The following is a 22,128-nucleotide window of genomic DNA, read 5'->3' on the forward strand; positions in this document are numbered from 1 at the left end:
ACTAAAACAGTTAATTTATATTTTATTTATTTTTTCTTAAAAATCACTTTTTGACATCTGTATTAAAGACTATCAAACTTTTCAAACTACTTTTCAAAATATTTTTCAATTTCAAAAATCAGGTAGTACAAAAGGTGATTTCTCTGTCAACTTTTTTACTATCACCCCAAAAAAATCAAACTCTACCTAACGTAAAGTTACTAGAGTATGATTAACCTCTGGGTTTGAAATCACTGCTTATATACCTAGTATTGGCCATAATTCACAAGAACATTATGTAGTCTAAGGGTGGGTTTAGATGGGCGATTGGGTGCGGTGTGATGCGGTGCGTTTAGCTTACTTTTTGTCTCACGCTACAGTATCGCTACAGTATTTAATCTCACCGCCACCGTTATTTTTACACTAACTGCAGGTAAACGCACCGCCCATCCAAACTCTCCCTTAGAGGGGGAAGGGTTAAGGATTTACCCAATATGAGATATCACATTGTTCAAAGAAGTTTAGATGTTGACGGAGTAATGGATCGTCAACAAGGACGTTCTAGTCAACAAGGACGTTCTAATGCACTGTAGGTTCTTATCCAAAACTTGTATCATTTGATGATGTCATGTACGCTAACCCTGATGACAAAAGTTTTATAAGAGAGCTGGAGCAGACTACTATGAGACAAAAGATGTTCTTGCTAAAGAGATTCGATTCAAAATTATTATATGTCTAAGGTCCATTTCAAAAGTTTTCCCTGACTTTGTCTATGTCAACAAACAATTTGAAATGTTTTGACTTCTTTAGAACAGGTCCGAGTCAAATAGTAATGATTCGAAATATTTCTTTTTACACTAATTAAAAAACCCAAGGACTTAATCGTGTGGATCGTGTGAATATGTAAAATACAAAATTTTTAATCCTAACAAGAAAGGAAGGAAAACAAATACTCAATTTAAAGTGAATAAACAAAATTCCATACTCAATCTCAGAAATACATATGAAATCATGTGAAAAACCATTCATCAACAAATGCCGCTAAAACTCTTCACAAATTTGAAAATATTTGTACTTTTATTTTTATTTTCAAGAATTCAATCGTCCTTTTCAAATTTTAAAATTCAAATCTTATAATTTGATATGTTAATTATTTTATTAAATTTATTGGTGGCATTTTAAAATAAAGAAAAATACTTGGTATGATAGTAATTTAACTAAAAGGACGATGTAATCAACTTGAATTTAACAATGATATCAATTGAATCTGAATTTTAAAATAAGTAAAATTATAACAAAACACACATAAACTCAGAATATTTTAACCTTATAATAAAATTTTACTTTGTGAACTTCATTCGAGGTTAAAAAACTACAATATGCTCAATATTAATATATTTTATATATAAGTTGATTAGACTCGATAGAACTCAATTCCCGAGTCGAGTCTTTTTTTCTCTAAATGTTTTTTCAATGTTACTTGCGAACATAGATATTATACTCGGAACTGCTTCTAAAGGTTAATCTGAATAAATACGTTTCACTAAATCAGAACAGCAGTAAACCAAACCCCAATTGCCACCAAAACTGACATTCTTAGGAAAAAGGGGATACAACCCCTCTTCAAAAATATTTTTCATTTAAATACAACAGATAAAGCTTTCATCAGATTTCTCTATACTAATTTTCTTAATGCCTCTTGTTTCTGCTAACTGAAAGAGCCCTTCTATACTACATAGAATTTGAACATGGTTACACTTACACGAGACAATTTTGAGCAATCGGCCAAACTGTTGTCTTTATGATGACATAGATATGCCCTCAGCTGTTCCTGCATTAGTTGCTGCTTCTTCTGACTGCATACCGGGTAGCAACTCTGCTGCTTCTTCTGCTGAGGCTGAGATTAGTGATGCTGATTGAATCTTTCCGGCATGCTCTAGTCGCATTAGAATAACCCCCCTGCAAATTAATGCAAGATAAATTATAGTTGAATCACAATAAAGTTTCACGATATATTTAGGAAGAGTTTCAACTTTTACAAGCAGTCTATTGTAAAGCATTTGGCTCAAAATAGTAAGTGCATGTCATCCCAAGAGAATAAGCACGGTGCTTAAATCCTACATCTTGAAAGAAAAAGGAAACTCTTAGGGCTTATTATATAAGCACGTATGCTATGCAACACAACAAGCAACAAGCTGAGTGTGGGCAGAGTAATGAACGACTGATACAAGCATTCTACTTGAAGAGTTAGGCTCAAATCTCCCCTTCCCCAAAATTATACTCGGTAAAAACAAAACATATATGTTTGAAGCAGCACATTAGGAAGGATCCAAAGTTGAGCAAAACAATTCCCACTTTTAAATTAACTTGTAACACTGAATGTGTGAATAAATGAAATCAAATGCACATAAGCAAATACATAATTCAAACATCACCTCATTCAATTAAACTAAGGGTATATTGGAAAAGCACAGAAAATGGTAACTGCTACAAATTTCTACTTCAGAACTTACATTCTTATATGACCCATAATGGCCTATAAAATAAATAAGAGGAATAAGCCAATTCCAACAAACTACCATGTCTTCATCTAAACAGGTCTTTTCAATAATCATAAGACTGGTACATAAGAAAACAGATGTAAGTTCAACATGTTTTACATATTTATCTTTTTTGTTTATTTGTAGTTTTTGGCGAGATATATACTTTAGTTCTAACCGAGAATGCCCTATGTTGTTACAACCGTAAATAATGGGTCTTCAACAATGTGATATGGAACAAAATTGTCCATTTGAAATTGACTTAAAATATATTTCAAGGAGAACAGAGGCAATGCAGCATTTTGTCCATCAGTTAAGTATGACTTCACCCATTATTAGCAAACTAAACCCCTCTTGCACAAATAAACTATCCTACTTATTATACCTTGCATAACGAGACTGTATTGAGATATCCCGAACTTTAATTCTATTAACAGTACCACTTTGGCTGACTAGCACCACTTGCTCGTCACTTTCACCATTTTCTGGAGGGAGAGAAAGAGAGAGAGAATCAGAATATGCACTATGAAGAATTAATTCTGTCAGCTTTTACAAGAACATTACATATAAATCACCAATTACGTAATTTACCTGTCAATGAAAAGCCAACGACAAAGACAGCTGCCAAGCGATCCTCTGAAGAGAACTGAAGAGAGAACAAACACTTGTTATAATTAGGAGAAACTGAATCAGGCAGAACAAAAATTTCCATAAACGATCAAAGATGATGCTGTACCTTGTATCCTATTAAACCAACTCTGTTCAAAGGCGACTTTTTGAAGCTACTCAACGGAACTCGCTTTCCATAGCCATTCTCAGAGACAAACAAGAGCCACGGACCACTGCCACCCTTATCACTATGTCAGGAAAGGAAAAAACAATAAATAAATAATAAATCAAAGCTAATACCCAATATTATAAGATAAATAGTAACAACAAATAGGAAGTGAACTCAACCGGAATGCATTCAGAACAAATACGACTTAAAATGGACGGACTTATCTCACAAAACATGATAAATTAGAAGATAAATTGCAATAGAAAATAACCAAAATCCATGTATTGGAATAGATCAGACCATGAAGAAAGAAGCTTTAAACTGAGCTAAAAGCAAAAATGTTAAGCCTATGATTCTGAAGTGATACCACTTATAGACAAACCCTGAATTTTTCTGAACATTATTAACTAATTGACAGACAGTTATATAGAGGAAACTTCAAGTTTAAGAACACCGGCATCTGGGCTTACATTCTAAACACATTGTTTATTAGTCAAATCTGTATGCCTTGGAAGAGCAAATGGAAATAAATTTAAGAGCAGCTTTTTGAAATTCTTAAGACGCATTTCATTGACTTGATTTTGCAAAACCCCCAAAATCCAACCCAAAATTATAATCTGACAATGTTGGTAAGCTTCAAATACAGATAATAAGCACCATGGACAAACATAAAAGAGTAGTTTAAAACAATTTACTAGCTAATGGAATCTTCTGCTGCCTTATCCAAATCTGTATGCCTTGGAGCTGGTATGATGTCCATGCTTGCCATCTTATCTCCTTCTTTCAGTCTCATGGCAATAGCTCCTCTGGTGTTTCTGCTTAGTGCTCGGATCTGAACAAACAACATTAGGAAACAAGAACAAGTACTACATGATAAATGATAACTTAGATAAAGGAATGCTATGTAAAATTAGTCCCTGCTACTTTCTACAATTGTTATATTTGATCTTAGGACAGGAAAAAGATAAGTTACCTAAGGACAAGGTGATGAAAAGTCACAAGTTCTTATTACAGTATTTGGAAAATACTAGAAGAACAACAATTAAAGATGCTAATTATAAGAGAAGCCAAAGTTCAATTTCAGTAATGTATAGTGCTTTGAGACCAAAAAAGCTCAGATTCATTGAAATTTAGTGCTTTGAGATATTAATTGTACTGCAGTTTGGAACTGGAAATAAGAGTCAAACCCCATTCAGGAGATACTAGGCACCAACTCACAAAAACTTGAGCAAAACTTAGCCGCAAGGAGTTCAAGCTCAACTCAGATAGGTTGAGCTAGTCAAGTTCAAGTTTTCCAACATTAAACTTCAGCAACGGAAGATCAGATACAATTATTTAAGGTTTAATGTTTCTACATATTATATAAATATTATATTACTTGCTCTTTTACCCTAATAATTGGAATCAGATTGATCTCAAATGTTCTACATATCTCCTATGTTTTAAGTGATTGAATGAATATTTAAGCTGCAAGTTTTTGAAATAGTCAAAGCTCAAATAGTTCACATGACAACCAGCTTTGCTCTGTGCACCAATTAGGAGAACCTTTACTGGCAGACAGCAAGGTTTAAGAGCTCTGGAACCTTGAGGGAAATAAATGAGCCAAAATTTTCACCTAGAATATTATAAAACTATTTTACTGTATCCATTGAAAAATAGCCACTCCGACATCACAGTCTGGATACAGGATGCAGATAATCTAAAATACATTTATAATCATAGAGTAATTTCTAGAAAAGATAGTATAACTGAGTGCTGATCAATAATTACATAATACCTTGCCGGTGCTTAATCTTTGAAATAAAAGTCACATTGTTTTTGGTTGGAAATTTAGTATAAATTAATTGTCATAAAGAAGACAGACAATTTCTTGGGATAAACTTGGAACAGTTTTTAGCATCTGTAACAACTTCATTCTAATTTTATGCTTAAAAAATATGAACTTTGAAGGTAATCATGTCAATGCATGTCAAAAAAGTATAAAAACAACTTGAATTAACTGCAACCATATATAAGACATAGGTAAAATCAAGTTATACATAAGCTGTCTTTAAAAATCCATGTGACAATTTCAGCTGTCTAACACCCATCATCATGTTCAAACACAAGTAATATTTGGATGAAAAAACTGAGTATATTTGTTTTCATTGTCTACAAGTGAAATGTTCATTAACATCAACCAGAAAATAGTTGTTCAGAAATTTCATCTTAAACTCCAGAACTGCATTTTATTAACTAATCCATAGGAAAATATTCTCAACACGAGTAGGAAGGAAGAGGAAAAAGAGAACAAAATGAGAGAGACATATGAAAAAAAAAATGATAAGCTAAGTAAAGATTGATGTCCAGACTCCAGAGGGCAGAAAAGACAAAGAAATTCAATATATGGTTACAGGATTGATATCTCAATCCTTAGAAATCCCCGTTTTGATCCTAATATTTCTGGCAGGTCTCATTCTTTACTCCAGTGATGTCAAGGCAAGCGCCTAGGCGCTAAGGTGCAGCGCAAATGGCCATTACCACCTCAGTCACCTCAAGGCAAGAAGACTTCAATCAGGCAAGCGCCTAGTGCACTTTTTGGGCACCTTTGTTGCAAAGCCAGGCGCAAAAAAAGCACACCTCACTAAAGAGCCATTTCATTCTCCTGTTTATTTATTTTATCATTTTGACTTTTAAAAGAAAAAAATAAGAAGTGACTTTTTTTAATTAATTATTGACCTAATTTTGTTATATAAAAACCTAGTTAACTCTTAAAAGTTAAAACTTTTCAAGAGAAGATGAAGGAAATTTAGAGCTAGTTTGTGATAATATATTTAATTTCGTTCTTATGGTGTTTTATTTCACAATACATTAAGTAAATTATTAAGCTTAAACTATTGAACAATGTTTTGAATTTATAAATTGAACTATATTAAATTTTATCTTCCTTTTACTAATTAATTAGTACTTAGTAAACATATGTATTAGTTACATATGTTTTTATATACATTTTACATATATATTTATATGCTTGAGCCTCAGTTTACTCAGGCGAGCGCTTTTTTGCGCCTTGCACCTCAGGCTATATAGAGGTCTTAGCGCCTCGAGTGCGCCTGGCGCCCTTGACAACATTGCTTTAATCAATTTACATTTGGGCTGTGCAAAAGTATGAATGAACAATTAAATGTACCAATAGAACCGGAGAAACATGATAGGCAACAAAATAAGCCATGGATTAACTTATGCCAACGCTTGGTAAATCTTGCAACTTAAAAAAAATGAAAGCAACAAAATATTACTTACAATGTCACAGGAACTTAGAATGACCATTCCATTTTGTGAAGCCATGGCCACAAGGTCATCATTTGTGCAACAACGAACCCACTTTAACTCATCACCGGGAACCTGACATATATAAATATTTGAGGGGTAAGGGATGTATCATATTTAAAAGGTTCAACTCGAAGTTCAATGCTAAAGCAGACAGAAAGACAGACCAATTGAATGGCTATGATTCCAGTGGACCGAATAGCTGAGAAGTAATTTAGGGATACTTTCTTGATGTAGCCATTCACTGTAAGCATCACTAGAAACTGGTCTTCCGCAAACTCACTGACAGGAACAATCGATGTTATTCTCTCGCCTTCAGATAAAGATATGATCTGTCATGATCATGAAGCAACACAAGCTGCCTTTAGTCAGCACTGGAAAAAATTATAAACAAAAAAGGACAGCAAAGCAATAAATACCTGGATCAGGGGCGTCCCAGCAGCAGTTCGGCTACTTTCTGGAATTTTATATGCATAAGCTGAGTACACTATTCCCCTATCACTGCAGAGAGCATTTGGGGTTTATAATGTAAAATTATTTATTAGAATTTAGGAGCTAGGAGTTGCAGCAAATATCCATCTTGATGGGAAGTACCATGACATGCAAGTTCAAACAACATGACAACCTTCATACACCCATTGTATCAGGAGACAAATTCCATGAACAAGGTGCTCAGCAAACAGGCCAACCAAATAGCAATAAAAGAGTCATTACTAAAATACCCCAAAGATCAGGGCAAGCCTTACTTAACTGAACCATGAGCACCCAAGAATGGTATGACTATGACCATATCTACTCCAAGCTAAGGATTTTATTTTAGCATGATAATTGGTATTGAACATCTTGAATAAGAGAGGCTAAGCAATTTATTGATCTTACATCAAAGCTTAATAGGAATGTCAAACAGAAACCACAAATTGTAATTTGGGTTATTTGCTTTTCATAGTTTCATGTGTAAATCAAGTAGTTATAACCAGATTTTTTTCCCCACTTTTTGGTTAAGGAATTCAAAGCTATTTAACCCAATAATTCAATTTTTTATAATTGAAACTTGGACAACGAAGGCGACCATATTAACTCCATAACTGCAGTTTCCATACAATTCAATCTACATATATATTTGCAGCAATATATATAAAGTAATAGACCATAACATGAAAGCAAATAGAAAAGGGGCAAGACTATCTAAATAGATAAATCCCTGAAACTATGAAGTGTATTAATATTGCAGGGAGAATTTTACAGCCCATTAAGAAAACAGCAAGATTGCAAAAAAAATACGTTGAAATTTAGTTTATGTTTCCAATTTTCACAGCAAGATCCAACCCTACCCACACACCAAGAAGAAAAAGAAACAATGGCCAAAATTGTGAAAGATCAAATATTCACATGCACACACACAAAAAGCACTAATGCCAATAAAAAATAATAAGCCAAAACTGGTCAGGGGATACAAGTACCTGAAATACAGCACATGGTCATGTGAACGGCAAACTATGAAGTCAGACATTGCATCATTTACACGAAGTTTTCCAACAGATTTACCAATTGTTCCACGATTTTGAAGATTAAAAGTGCTCGGCTTCATCCGTTTAACATAACCTTTTTCGCTGAATGCCTGAAAAGGGTCACATAATCATGAGAAAAACAATATACTATGATATTCAAATACGATGTAAAATGACAAACAAGATTATTTCAATCAGGGAAAAATCAATTTTATCAGTTACCAGCAGCATTTCTTCATTTGGAATAACATCTATGTCTTCAAGTTGGCCACCATCTGAATCATCCAGTATTGAACGTCTTGGACTCGAAAACTTGTTCTTTAGCTCAAGTGCTTCTTGTTCTATTAGCTAAACAACAGATTGAAATTTAAAAAAAAAATTACAAGACAAGCCCGAAAAATTGCAGAACGCTTGAAATAGGTATAGATCACTACTAGAAAATCGTGCCCATTTGAGAATATACATCTATCAACTATTATTTCATTTCAAATTTGAAAGGCTACTTCTACATAGAAAAACACCAAAAATTTTGAGCAAATAGAACTTTAAAAATAAGGAAAAGTGAGCATTTATTTAGAAGTAATTTGTTCGTATTAGAGAGAATAACCTAGATCAGACTCCAAGAAGTAGAAAGAAGCAGAAACATGAAGATCTTCTCTTTTGTACTCTTTTTTCGTTTTTGGGTGCCAGGGAGTGGATCATATTTATATATCAAACACATTGCACATCATATGTTTCTTCAATAAATTAAATTATGTTAAACACAGAAGATGAAAAACTAAATATCTAGAGATTTCATGTTGCCAAGAGTACCATAAGCATATGTCCCAGCACTCTATCAGCCGAACTCTACTGTGATTACATTTTCAAGCATCTTAACTATGGTAAAGGCAAAAAGAAATCAGAATAATAGCTTAAACTATAAAAGATCACCTGCAATATATTTTTTCGGCTTGATAACAGTTCTGTTATCTTTGAAATTTGTTCCATCAATGATGCACTTTCATCAACAAACTTTTTTCGCTGCAAAAAACAAGCATATGACATTTCAGATAATATTATTGGCAACCTACAGAATACTATTGAGCAAACAGATTCAGAATTTATGAAAGATATTGCAGCTACAGACCTCAAGAAGGTTAAGTCGTCTTAAGTTTATATCCAATACGGCCTCTGCTTGTTTGTCAGAAAGATTGAATTCTGCATCCAAAAGAAATGATAAACCATTTGTAGTGATGGGAGCTTTCAATGATGACATGTAAATTTTTGTGGCCAAAATCTAAGCTGAAGTCACATGGAAAACCATCCTTTTAAATTTGGAGAAAAACCCAACAAAACCCTTGTTTGATAGTAAAGGTCCAACAAGAATACAAGTTCAAATCCTCCACCACTAAGTGCATAACTTCATTGCTAAATGTTCCCAGAAAAGAAAGTTGCACTGTGATGATATTTTGTACTATAAACCCAGTCAAAATCAAATAATATCAATTTTCATATTAAGCATAACTGAAAATAATATCAAGCAAATGCAACTCAAATAGAAAATGAATGATAAATTAGTTGCAGTCATTGAATGATAGTCGAGCAATAAATCAATACCAACTCCTAGTGTCAATCAAAGGCCAAAATACAGAAACACCAAACAAGGGGGAAAAAGAAAGACCCACCTTGTATTCCTAACATACTAGAAAACAAAACTCTCTTAACTGACAGGAAAATGATTCTGGGGAACATTGACAAGATCCAATCCTAACCTACCTTCCCTGAACAATTGCAAATTAAGCATCTTTCTACAATGCCCAAGATTTTGGCTAAAAGTCGAAACAACATTCATGTGATTAAAGATGCTCTGAACAGCCTACATGTACCCTTCATGATATTATCAAGACACACAAGAATTACTGGTAGTGGGTGTCAACTTTAAACATATTTGCTAGGTAAACACTAGTGGTAAACGGAATAGTGATGCATAAGCAATGACAAATGATGCCAAAATGCATTAAATTTCATAAGATAAAGACAAAACCATCCTGCAGCAGAAATGTTTTATTTTTCTTCCACTATTAATTATTTGTTAAAGAAACAAGACCATGAAACCAGAGAAGAAGAGGACATTTAGAAGTTAAAAACTAAAGGGCCTTACCCTCCTTCAGGCCAGCTGATGCAGCTGCATTGCCCTTAGCCTCTTTGATTATATCAATTACTCTATCCAAATTATCAAGCCCTACCACAATACCCTGAGTGCACATTCAAATATGAAAAAAATGAATATGGTCTATCACATGAAATTACTAGCAAAATAATATATAAATACACACACGTAATGTAAAAATAAATAGAGATTTTCAATAGATGGGATACCCAAGCTCCTTATCTTTCTTAGTCTTAAATGTAACCCATTTTGTAGACATACCTCTACAATATGCCTTCTATCTTGTGCTTGTGAAAGCTTGTACCTTGCACGTCTCTCAACAACAGAGCATCTAAATTCTAAAAATGCCTGAAAAAAAAATAAAGAAAAGGAAAAGCTGATAAGATTCAATAATAGTGGAACTGCAAGGAAGAAGAAGAGTGAAAATTGAAGATAAAATAGCAGATGAACATAGTAATAATTTTGCTATATGGAAACTTTGGAAAGCCATAGAGATTGGCAAACAGTGTATGGTACATACAAACAGAAACATACATACCAACATATGACTAAACATAGGCACATTTTGGAATAAGGGCTAAGCCAAAATATAGAGGTGTTCTGTGTGCTGTGGATCTAATGAAAGTAATATACAAATTAGCATAGTGGCAGTAAATATATAGTTGCGAGACAAATGATCAGTGAGTCCAACAGCATGCTCAAAGTCATTAACAAATCACACACATGCCACAAATTTGAAGCAAATTTGTAGCATGGTGAAAGTGCTATATAAGTACAGCCATGAATCCAAAAGGTGTGATCCCAACACTTCAACCTGCATGTTCTAAGCCACTATTAATTTCCTGGGAGACTTGTCAAAGCTACTTGCTAATTACATATATTAGTTCATTTCACACTTTCAAAGATAGAATCCAGACACTTCAATACACTTGTCAAAACTTATAAATACCAGGAAAAATAAGATAAGATGGATATTAATGTCAAAAGGACAAGATACCTGTATGTGTTTAACATGTAAGACAACATAATAAGAAAAAAAACTATTATGTAAGACAATTTTAAATTCAGTTGTAATATAAGGCAAAAAGGGACTAAAATGTAAAGCATAAAAAACTCACCTGAAGCAACTCTTTCAGGCCCATCTGCTTTGGCTGTCCATCAAGAATACTATAACAAAAAGATAGTCAATATTCAAATCAATACATCATTACAACAGGAACAGTAATTTAGAATAAAAACAGAATATCAATTACAAACATATACAACCAATTATGCGCATCAACAGTCTGATTCAGTTGTTCAGAACATTTTACCAAAATTTGCAACTAAACTCAACATTGGTATGCATTGCAGAAGTAATGGCATCTATCTCAAATTATGCTTTTGGTTAAACAACTTATAGTATGATTCTATTTTAGAACCATAATTCCCATGTAGATAAGCCACAGAAGTTATGCATTTATTTCTAACCTTCACACTATTAGAAAAGAAACACACTAGTAAATATGTACTTGTTTTAGGGTTCTTAAGACACCATACATACAAGAGAAATAATCCACATATAACCAACTAATTATAGCCAAAGACAACACCAAAAGGCTTGATGTGATATAAAAGCAAGTGCAAAGATTTTATTGGTCCATTGTGATAGGTGTAGATACTCAATTTTGGCTACTAACAGTTTACTCTTCCTTCAGATAAAGAATATTATATTTCAGGAAATTGTGCTACTAAGAGTATCTCTTCCAGAGCAACAACTCTTGTTTAGAATAATTGTTGCTTACAACAACTGTTGTTCGAGAACAGTTATGTCCAGAATAACTATGTTCAAAACAGGGCTTAGTTAGAACAGCTGTCATCCAATGTAGTTGTTATTTGAGAACAACTTCTGTTGATAACAGCTAAAGTTCAGAACAGCTCTTGTTTAGAATAATGGCATTTCAAGAATAACTATGTTTAGAACAACCATTGCACTAGTTATTCCTATGCATAAAGTTCAAACCACATAATAGGCCTATGTCCCTGCCCATTAAGTTTCAGAAAAGTCCATTGTATCTACACATAATGGAGAGGTTTAAGTGGTAAGTAAATCTCAGAACATCTTGAGACCTTGTACATAAAATAGGAGAGACATTTCAACCTCTTACCAACTAGCTCTAGGTGGAGCACCCATCATAAATTGTGAAAAGTATAACATGAAAAAGCATGCATCGTAAAGAAACTTGAATTATTTATACACATAAACCAATAACTAATGTGTTCTTCCCAAAGTTGGGGGGACAAAGAACTTGGCCGATAATTTATAAAACCAAGCTTAGTAGAAACATAGCTGCTCTTTAGAACCATATAGAACTAACAGAAAAACTACTCACCCCACCATATTGCAGTTAAAACTAGACTGAAGAGCAGTGAGACGGTAAAGGTTATTCAGCACAATAGATGGGTCAGCTCCCCGTTTAAGCTGTGGAGTGAATTAAAAAAAATATATTAAGGAAAGGTGTTTTTACCAGCTGGAAATGGAAGGAACTGAACAAAATCCAATATATCATACCTCAATGACCACACGCATTCCAGAGCGATCACTCTCATCACGAATATCATTGATACCCTCTAGAGTCTGTTAAACAAATTAAAAAGATCATATAATAGAACACCTATAATTTGAAGAATATCTACAAAATGCCAATCCACAATAAATTTATGTTTTGCATAAGTCAAATACACTATATAACAGAAATTTTGCAGTAACAACAAAGATGCTTTATTGAGTTGAATTCCAGAATAAGACACCAAAAACAATTGAGGAATAAAAATCAAACTTGACATTATACCATGCTCAATGATGAAGTTTGCAGCTATACTTCTAATTTGAATAATTTATGGAAAAAAGATTGAAGCTGAAGGAATATTAATTTATGCAGTATAAAAGTTGACATGGAATTTCATGTTGGATCTTTCTGCCCCCTTCATTATTGTGGAAATTGTAAATTCCACATCTCAGTTTCTGCTTCTCCAAACTTATTTATACTGTATCTACAAATATTCCATCACAGTTATTTTTTGTCAAAAATCAACCAATAAAAGTATGGAAGTACAATCCAACACAATTGAAGTACCGTAGCAAAATACAACATTGAGAAGGTAATGGATTACAAACTTGTACCTATGAGACAACTTTCACAAATTAAAGGTAAAATGATAAGTAATGTGGTATAGACACATTATTCTAAGTTGCTTTATAGTAGTTCAAAAAGGATAGGAACACTTATGAACTGAGACATAAAGACCTCTGATTTATGCTTCCAGTAATTGTATAGTATGGACACTTTGAAGCACCTCTGAAGTTAATGTTCTTATAGAAAACAACCTCATGTCCCTACTTGAGCATCTTCTTGATGGAACATCTGCACTTGTGCTCAGGGTAGGGACTCAAAACATTTGCTGTGTACTCCAAATTCAAGCTGTGCTAACAAGGACCAGCTAAATTGAAACATAGTACCCATAATGCAATTATTATTTTCTTTAAAATGCTATTTCCCTCTGGCTATTCTTTTGAAAGAAGACGGAGGTATATTTTTCACTTCATTGCTCTTGTGTCCTTATTTTTGCTCAACTTTTGCAGGAGAAATAAAAGTTTTTTAGGGAATACAATCGTAAAAGCAAACAATTTGCCATAATTCAAAGAAGAGCAACACTTCTTACACACATATGATGATTTCATGTAAGCATTGAGATTAACATTCTCAAATAAGATGACCGTACCTTATTCTCAACAAGTTCAGCAATCTTCTCAACAAGCGAGGATTTGTTTGTCTGATAAGGAATCTGTTCCATTCCCAATATATTACATAAGGAGAGCTTTCAAGCTAGCCATGTACACTGTAAGAAAAATTAATATACACAGCTGATGCAATCAAAATAATCACCTCTTTAATAATAACTGCACTTCTCTTGGTCTTAGAGTCAAGCAGTTCAATGTCAGCCTTTCCTCTAACTACAATACGCCCTCGCCCAGTTCGATATGCTGCCAAGATCCTTAACAAAGTAATCAATATTAGAACACTTTATCCCATGATATCACATGTAGTTTTATGTTTCCCAAACAAAGCTCTAAAAAATAATACAACACGCAGCAAAGAGAGGGACCCAAAAAGAGCTTTGAGCTAGTGTTTTTCTTAAGATAATAAGGTTTTATATTATCAAATATACAAAAAAAATCATATATTTAATCGAACTCATCTCGAAAGCACACAACTCACGATAATACCAGTTATGTATTTCATTTACTAGTAATCAAAGCTTCTCGGATTATTTGAAAGAAATGGCAGTATCCACTAATTTCCTAATCCTTTACCAAGTCAATCAGCAAGGACTACAGTTCGATGCTTATTGTTACATCTGTTTAAAGTTCAATTCAAACAACTGCAAATATTATAAAGTACCAACCAATCTGGCAGTCTTTAGATGGACATTGCAAGAATCACCACCAGTGACCATTAGGATCATATATCAAATTAACTATTGAAAATTTCACAGGTAGAGATGTTAACCATTTAAGTCCAATCAGGTCAAGTATGGGTCACTTTGAGCCCAGGTCAACCAATTTCAAGTCACTGCTCTTCGGAATCAATTTGGGTCAGAGTTCAGACTGTGGTTAAATTTTCCCACCTTAACTCTCCTAGGAATTACACTTTATTGTTCCAATAAAGTACATCAAGATCAAGTTTTTAATATTTTTAATTTGTTCGTGCTGGTCAAGTCAGGTTTCAAGCAGTTCATCGGGATTGTTCAGCTTTTCAAACCTCTAAAGTTGATCTGGTCTTCAGATTAATTACTTTTAAATGGATATCACAAAGAGATTTGATTGGTAGGATTAGATTCAATAATGTGGTGATTCCTAAGATGCTTTAGCTTTCATCTATGTGCCCCAAACAATAAAGGAGACCTTGGAATTTAGTTACATCCATCCTCTAGCACATGTAATGATCCACCTTCTATGAGCCCTAAACTGAAAATCCTCAGACAATAGAACAGAACAAGTAAATCCTAGCCATGGACTACCAAGCATAAGACTCACCAAGAAAGACTGGTAACAACCACAAATCCAATGGTTAATGCAACCATTGTAAAGACACATAGTTTATGCTAAATTGGCAGTCATTCTACCGTTTCAAACTTGTAAATATTAACTAACGATAACCAGTTATTCCAATTCAATCTATCTGATTTACACCACTCTTACAACTGATGCCATCTATAACAAGAGCAGCAACCCAGTGCCTAACCCCACATTACAGAAATTGAAGCATTTATGCCATCCAACATTTTGGAAACGGGTCACAAAAAAATAGTATTATCCACATCTCAGGATTTTAAACTTCCCAAAGTATAGACCATCTACACCAAATTTAACCCAAAACAAGCACCAAGTTATTTAGTAGAGATGTTTCATGTGCTTATTCATGCAAAATAAAGGGCTACATGTTTTGTTTCTTTCCCAGTCAGGGGGCTAAAATGTAACTCACCCAAGGTTTCCCATTATCAGCCCTCCAGTTGGAAAGTCAGGTCCGGGCATGTATTCCAACAACTCTTGCAACTGAGACAAGAAAATAAGAGAACTGAAAATCAAACATAGAAACAGAAAAGCCTCCATCAACAATAACGATAATATTGGGTACCAAAGTGTATCATATAGCAATCAAAAGTACAAACAACTTGACCACCTAGCGGCACAAGAAGATCTAGTTGTGAAGATATTGTCAAACACCCATAAGCTTGGCATAGAATTAATGTTTAATCATACTAATATAGTTCAATTGACAAACTCTCTTTCCAACTATCTACATATCAAACACTATAATACCATCAGATTTGTCTACATTAAGTCTATCATAGACAAACAGCAAAAAGTATATCCAAATTTGACTACACAAAGCCCAGTTAGCACATAATAAAGTTGCCAATTGCTTTGATGTGAAGACAAGACAGCTAGCATCTATGTGGAATCAACAAGTATCTTTCATCCATCCTTTTCAGAAACATTTGAATTTCTATTGGCAAATAGCCACTAGTACATACTGATTTCCCAATAGACACCGTCATAGCTAACAAATGCATGAAATAAAATTATTGGCCACAATATTTCAATAACAACTATAAAGAGCTCTGTGTGGCATAATTCAAGATGGAAGCAATAACTTGAACACACTAAATCTTATTGATTAATGTCTAAGAGGGCCAGGCCCAGAAATTAGTTCATTCACAAAACATATCACAAGAATAAACCAGATTTAGATATAGCATAGTAAGGAGTAGCAACGTGTATACTCAGCATACAAAGCCAATTCTTTCCTTTTCCGTATAGAATAGAACCATCTTTTACAATTCTCATTGGTGGAAAGACATATAATCCATTGCTAATGATAGCTCATCACCAAACAACTACTCTCTCTGGCTAACCAACAATCCTTATTGAAATAAGATATTTGAGCTTCCTTCAACGTGAGCATTCGATCAAATTGAATCAAATGAAAAAATTTCAAGTTGACGAATTTTATTTTATCATCCTAACTCGGTTTGAAATTTTCTCGAACCGAGTCGAGTGAGATGAAATTCGAATCGAATCGAATATATTTATTTGAGTTGAATTCAAAAAATAGCTTTGGATCCTTGTAGCCAAAGCCACCTACTGTAATCAAATTTGCCCACCGTAATCAAATTTGTTATTAACTTTCATCACCTCATAATTTATTTTTTAATCTTTTACGTACAAGTTAGCTTTTTTGCTTGCTTAGTTGTTTCAATTATCTTCTGATTCTTGTCACCATGTATTTTGAATAAAAGTTATTTTAAAGATAAAATGTGAAATTAATACCAACAGAAAATTTTAACACGAATATTTTATGGCATCATCAATAATTCAATTTTAACATAAATTGATAAAGATTCAGCATGATTAAACAACTCGATAATATAAATAGTACAAAATGTGAAATTTAATTTAATAATATAAATAGTAGATATAAATTCGAAAAAAAAAAGTTTTGGGGGTTTAGGAAGAAGTAAAAGTTTTGGGGGAAAGCAAGAGGAAAAAAGTTTTGGGGATTTGGGAGAAATAAAACTTTTGAGGGGAAGTAAAAATTTTGGAGGGAAAATAAAAGGAAAAAGGATTTGGGGTTTTAGGGAAAGTAAATTTTTTTGGAAGAAAGTAAAAAGGTTTGAGGGAGGTTTGAGGTGGGAAGGGAAGTAAAAGGGTTTGGTATTTAGTTTATTCGAGTTATTCAAATTTGAAAATTCAACTCGATTCAAACTCGAAATTCAAAAAATAATTCGAGTTGATTCGATTAACTCGATTCGAATAATTTGAAATTCGAACTTTTTTTCGATTTTTTCGAGTCGAATCGAATTTTACTCACCCCTACTTCCAAGATGTTAAACAAGCACATCATAATAGGATATTCCTACGAGCAAGTGTAACTAATGCACCACAAATTTCATTTTATGTGTAACTAATAGCAGTCAAAAACTGAAAGTCCCAACATGCAAAACAAAAATAATTTCTCAATTTCTACCATTTCGGCGAGAGAATTTGAAACTCACTGAGGCCTCTGGATTATGAATTAATGCACAGAGCACATCTACCAACTCTCCGAGATTGTGAGGAGGAATGTTAGTTGCCATGCCAACCTGAAATTATTCACACAACTTTTAAATGGAAAATGTCAAAATTATGATAAACAGTAGCTGCAGTTGAGAAGAAATAGGCATATATAAGCACATGTATGTCTAGGTGTGCGTCGATGTATTCATATAAAGATTAGTCCCTGATTTTTTAATAATTAGAAGAATAAAGACAAACACACCGCAATCCCAGAGGAACCATTCAGCAACAATGTTGGTAGTCTAGCAGGCAGAAGTGATGGTTCTTTTTGTGAACTATCAAAGTTTGGAACAAAATCAACCTGCAATAAAATTAACGATTGAACATAATAGTTAAAAGTTTAGTATCCCAACTTCAAATAACAATGGCTAGAATTAAAAGCCAAAACTTTCCGTATCTTGTTCCAGATCTGCCAGAAGAATTGCTTCTGTGAGTGCCTGCAGGGAAAAAATTGAAGCAAATGAAAACAGAGTGCAAGATTTATGGAATCAAGAATATGAATAATCAGTATGGTATCCAGGGTTTCACACTTCTAGCAATGGACACTGCAATTAAACTTTAACACTCTATCCAATAAGCTAAAAAAGAAACTAAATCATAACTATTAACTACTCATTCTTGTCACAAATATTAACGAGAAAAAGAAAAGAAATGGAATAATGGTATGCACATCAGTATTCTTCATAAACTGCAAACAAATATACGCTAACCTTGCACTCAAGAGAACAGGTTCACCAAACCTCAATACCTTCTACCCTGCAACCCCTCCCCTTCCCCAAGGCCAATAAAAAAATAAATGCAGAACAATGTGGGAGTAAAACTTATATTAGTATAAAGATATAAACACTATTAGATCTTTTACCTCTTTTGACTTTTTAACAACTTATCCATTGTTAATTCAACAATAAGAGAGTACAACGTTAACAATTGAATATTTGAGATAAAATGCATCTATTTTATTCATGTACTATAAGATAGAATCAACTTGAAATTAACATCCACAAAAATATGAACTGTTTGAATCTAGTGGTTGATTTGATAAAAGATTAGCAGTACAAAGAATTACAAAAAAGGGTTCAATGTAATACCAGTGAACTTCATGTCAACAACTCTCCTGGACATGTACTAGCATATCAGAAGCACTGCTAAAGACGCAGGATTAACTAATTGTGATTAGAGTAGACTTGCAATACTTTTTTTTTTTTACAATCCAAGCCCCTCATCCATATTCTTTGTGTGTACCATGAAAGAGGCTATATTTCATCGGTAGCCTATAGAATCACTTTTTTGAACAATTTATTATGTTTGGCTTAATAAAACTGGAGTAGAAATTGATAAGACCAAAATCATAATTTTTCTATAATATAAGGGAAACGATTCTTCAGGAAAGAACCTGCACAACATAATCTCTTCAACTTGCCAACGCATCCATAAAACATAAAAGTTTGACTCACTTCTCAACAAATGCAAAAGGTTTACACACATCAATGCACATATCCTGGAACCAATCAACTCATTAAATAACATATATGCAATGGGTAATAAAGCATGAAATAAGTAGACCAATATATCACTGAAGCAATTTTCTTATTAATGATTAAAAACTTTCAAATTGGTATGTACATATAAAACAATGTCAATGATGCCAAACCATAGACTTTACACTAATATGTCAATCACCAGCTTATTTTTCTCAAACAAAATAAGTGAGGGCCATTTTAGCGTAAATAATTGGAACTGAATGCATAAAGTGGAATGTAAATTACTCTTGCATATTTTAATATTATTAACAATTCCATTGACTTTATACCATGAGGCAACAAATTTGAAACAAAGGGATTATACAAGTATCAAAGTCCAACTAACATTATAAAAAAGTTGTTTCTTGACTTCCAATTCATTTTCTTTAATTTAATTCTCAAATTAACAAGACTCACTAAGACAGTAGAATCAAGGAAAAATATAGGCTCCATTTGGTTGGTACTTTGCTTTTTGCGGTAGGAAAGAGCAAAAGCACCAATGAAATAGAGCCTTAGAGTCCCAAAATTATGTTTAAGAGTCGGAAAACTTAAAGCATACTTCAAGTCTGCACTCAGTGTAACGCATGGCAGCAGGAGGATCAGCATCAATTGAACCAAAATTTCCATGTCCTTGGATAAGCGGGAACCTCAATGAAAAATCCTGAATGAAAGATAACAAACAGTTAAATAAATCACAGGAAAAAGAGAAGCTAAAAATAAAAAGAAAGTAAATTCACAGTTACCTGTGCCATCCGCACCATGGAATCATATACTGCATTATCCCCATGAGGATGAAACTTACCGAGGACCTGAGATAGAGGCATAAGAAATAGAAACAGTTAAATAATGCAGATAATTCAAAAACAACTTGCTAGCTGAAAATGGATGGAGAAAGCACCCAGCATTTTTGTTAAAAAAACATAAGTACACTGCGAAACGTTTTACCTCACCAACAACTCTAGCACATTTCTTGAACGGTTTTCTAGACGAAAGACCTAATTCATGCATTGCGTATCTGTTTGCGGTGGAACCAAATGCCATATGTTAATGAATATACTTGAAATAAAAACATTATTATGGATATAAAGCACAGACCAAAAGACAAACAGGATTCGAAATAGATAAATAAATAGACAAGACCGGTTTATTTTTGGACGTGTTCCAAAAAAGAAATCAATTCAAAATGAGTATTAAAAACTAGATAGATACTAAAACACGAATAAAATCATAAATTACTTACAGGATTCTCCTATGCACCGGCTTCAAACCATCTCTAACATCGGGCAAAGCCCGTCCAAGCAACACGGATAATGCATAAGCCATATATGAGTCCATAGCCTCCTTGTGAAGCTCGAAGGGAAGAACCCGCCCATCTCGGCCATCGCCGGTTCCATCTTTGACAACGGCCGTCAAGCTTCCATTTCCTAGTCCACCGTCGTCCTCCTGCCCCCCGCCGCGCCTTGCTTTGACGGGATGGTGTACGGTACGACGAAAAGGGGACGATGAGAGGAAACGGAGGTGGGAGACATTACGACGGAGGGCGGAGGCGCGAGAAGGGGCGAGGAAGAGATTGTGGCGTAGGAAAGAAGAGACGCGGAGTGTAGCGGAGAGAGACATTGAAGGTGAGATTGAGGGAGTGGGAGAAGAAGATATGGAATTCATTCATGCCATTGAAAGTGAAGAAGCAATTTTGTGTGGGGGTTTAGGAGGGATTGTAAAACCCTAGAAGAGTGACAAACTTGTTGTGGCGCCAATTCTTTTGGATTAATGGGCTTCTGATTTTTCCTTTTTCTATTTTCCATTAACAATAGTAAATGATTTTTTAAATTGTATTGATAATTTTCTTTTTAAATAAATTAATTATATTTACCTTTTTATTTCTATTTATTATTTTACATATGCTCATCAAATTTGTAGCATTTTGCTGTTAGTTAAATATAAATTAAAAATAATTAGCACAAATTTATACTTAAAATTATAAAAATAAGTTAATTTTTATTTCGATATGATATAATAATATTATAGTAATTAAAATTTTCTAATGGCATATATTACACGGACTTAAAAATAATATTAATATTTGAAAAATTTTATTTAATATATATGTATTATAATAGTTAGACATACAATGAAGGTAGAATGACTTGTTTGGCCCTTTAACTTTACAAAAAATCATTTTAACCCTCCATTTATTTATTTTTTATTTTATTTTTGCACTTTTTAGCTTTTAAACTTTAGCTATTTGTCAAATCACTCTAAAATAGATAGAAAAATTATATTGTTAATTTTACTAACGTGGCACGCGTGGATTGTCATGTGGATGTCACAAGTTAATAATTAATTAATTTTTTAATTTAAAAATTCAAAACAAATTATAAAAAATATATAAAATAATTTTAATTTTTAAAAAATTAAATAATTGCTAAGGTGGCATACACCTAGCTACATCAACAAAGCTAAAAACGTTAATTTTTATCTATTTTGAATGATTTAACAAACAATGCAAGTTTAAAAATAAAAGAATTGAAAAATGAATAAATGGCTAAAATGATTTTTTTTAAGTTGGAGAGCCTAATAAATCATTATAACTACAATAAATAATAGTCTATACAAACTTAAATTTAAAATTAGAAAATAAATTTAGTTTATTAAGGTGAAAATTAATACTCCCATCACCTAACG

At 33.2% G+C, this 22,128-nt stretch overlaps 1 protein-coding gene across 1 annotated transcript; it reads right to left on the reverse strand.

Annotated features, from left to right (window-relative positions):
- Nucleotides 1-1,554: 1,554 nt before the first annotated feature.
- LOC105779200 (DNA gyrase subunit A, chloroplastic/mitochondrial) lies at nt 1,555-21,217 on the reverse strand. The gene is made up of 27 exons (XM_052629776.1): nt 20,687-21,217; nt 20,392-20,461; nt 20,190-20,255; nt 20,006-20,107; nt 18,318-18,363; nt 18,129-18,226; nt 17,866-17,952; nt 15,792-15,862; nt 14,193-14,301; nt 14,029-14,091; nt 12,818-12,883; nt 12,639-12,727; nt 11,385-11,433; nt 10,528-10,614; nt 10,258-10,351; nt 9,244-9,314; nt 9,048-9,137; nt 8,337-8,462; nt 8,067-8,224; nt 7,026-7,107; nt 6,774-6,938; nt 6,580-6,681; nt 3,993-4,129; nt 3,256-3,376; nt 3,111-3,165; nt 2,905-3,004; nt 1,555-1,938 (listed from the first exon to the last, which is right to left on the reverse strand). Exons 1-27 carry the CDS (start codon nt 21,106-21,108, stop codon nt 1,779-1,781), a joined length of 2,886 nt encoding a protein of 961 aa, XP_052485736.1. The 5' UTR covers nt 21,109-21,217; the 3' UTR covers nt 1,555-1,778.
- Nucleotides 21,218-22,128: the final 911 nt, after the last annotated feature.

Source organism: Gossypium raimondii, chromosome 4, assembly GCF_025698545.1.
Source record: "Gossypium raimondii isolate GPD5lz chromosome 4, ASM2569854v1, whole genome shotgun sequence".
NCBI lineage: Eukaryota > Viridiplantae > Streptophyta > Magnoliopsida > Malvales > Malvaceae > Gossypium > Gossypium raimondii.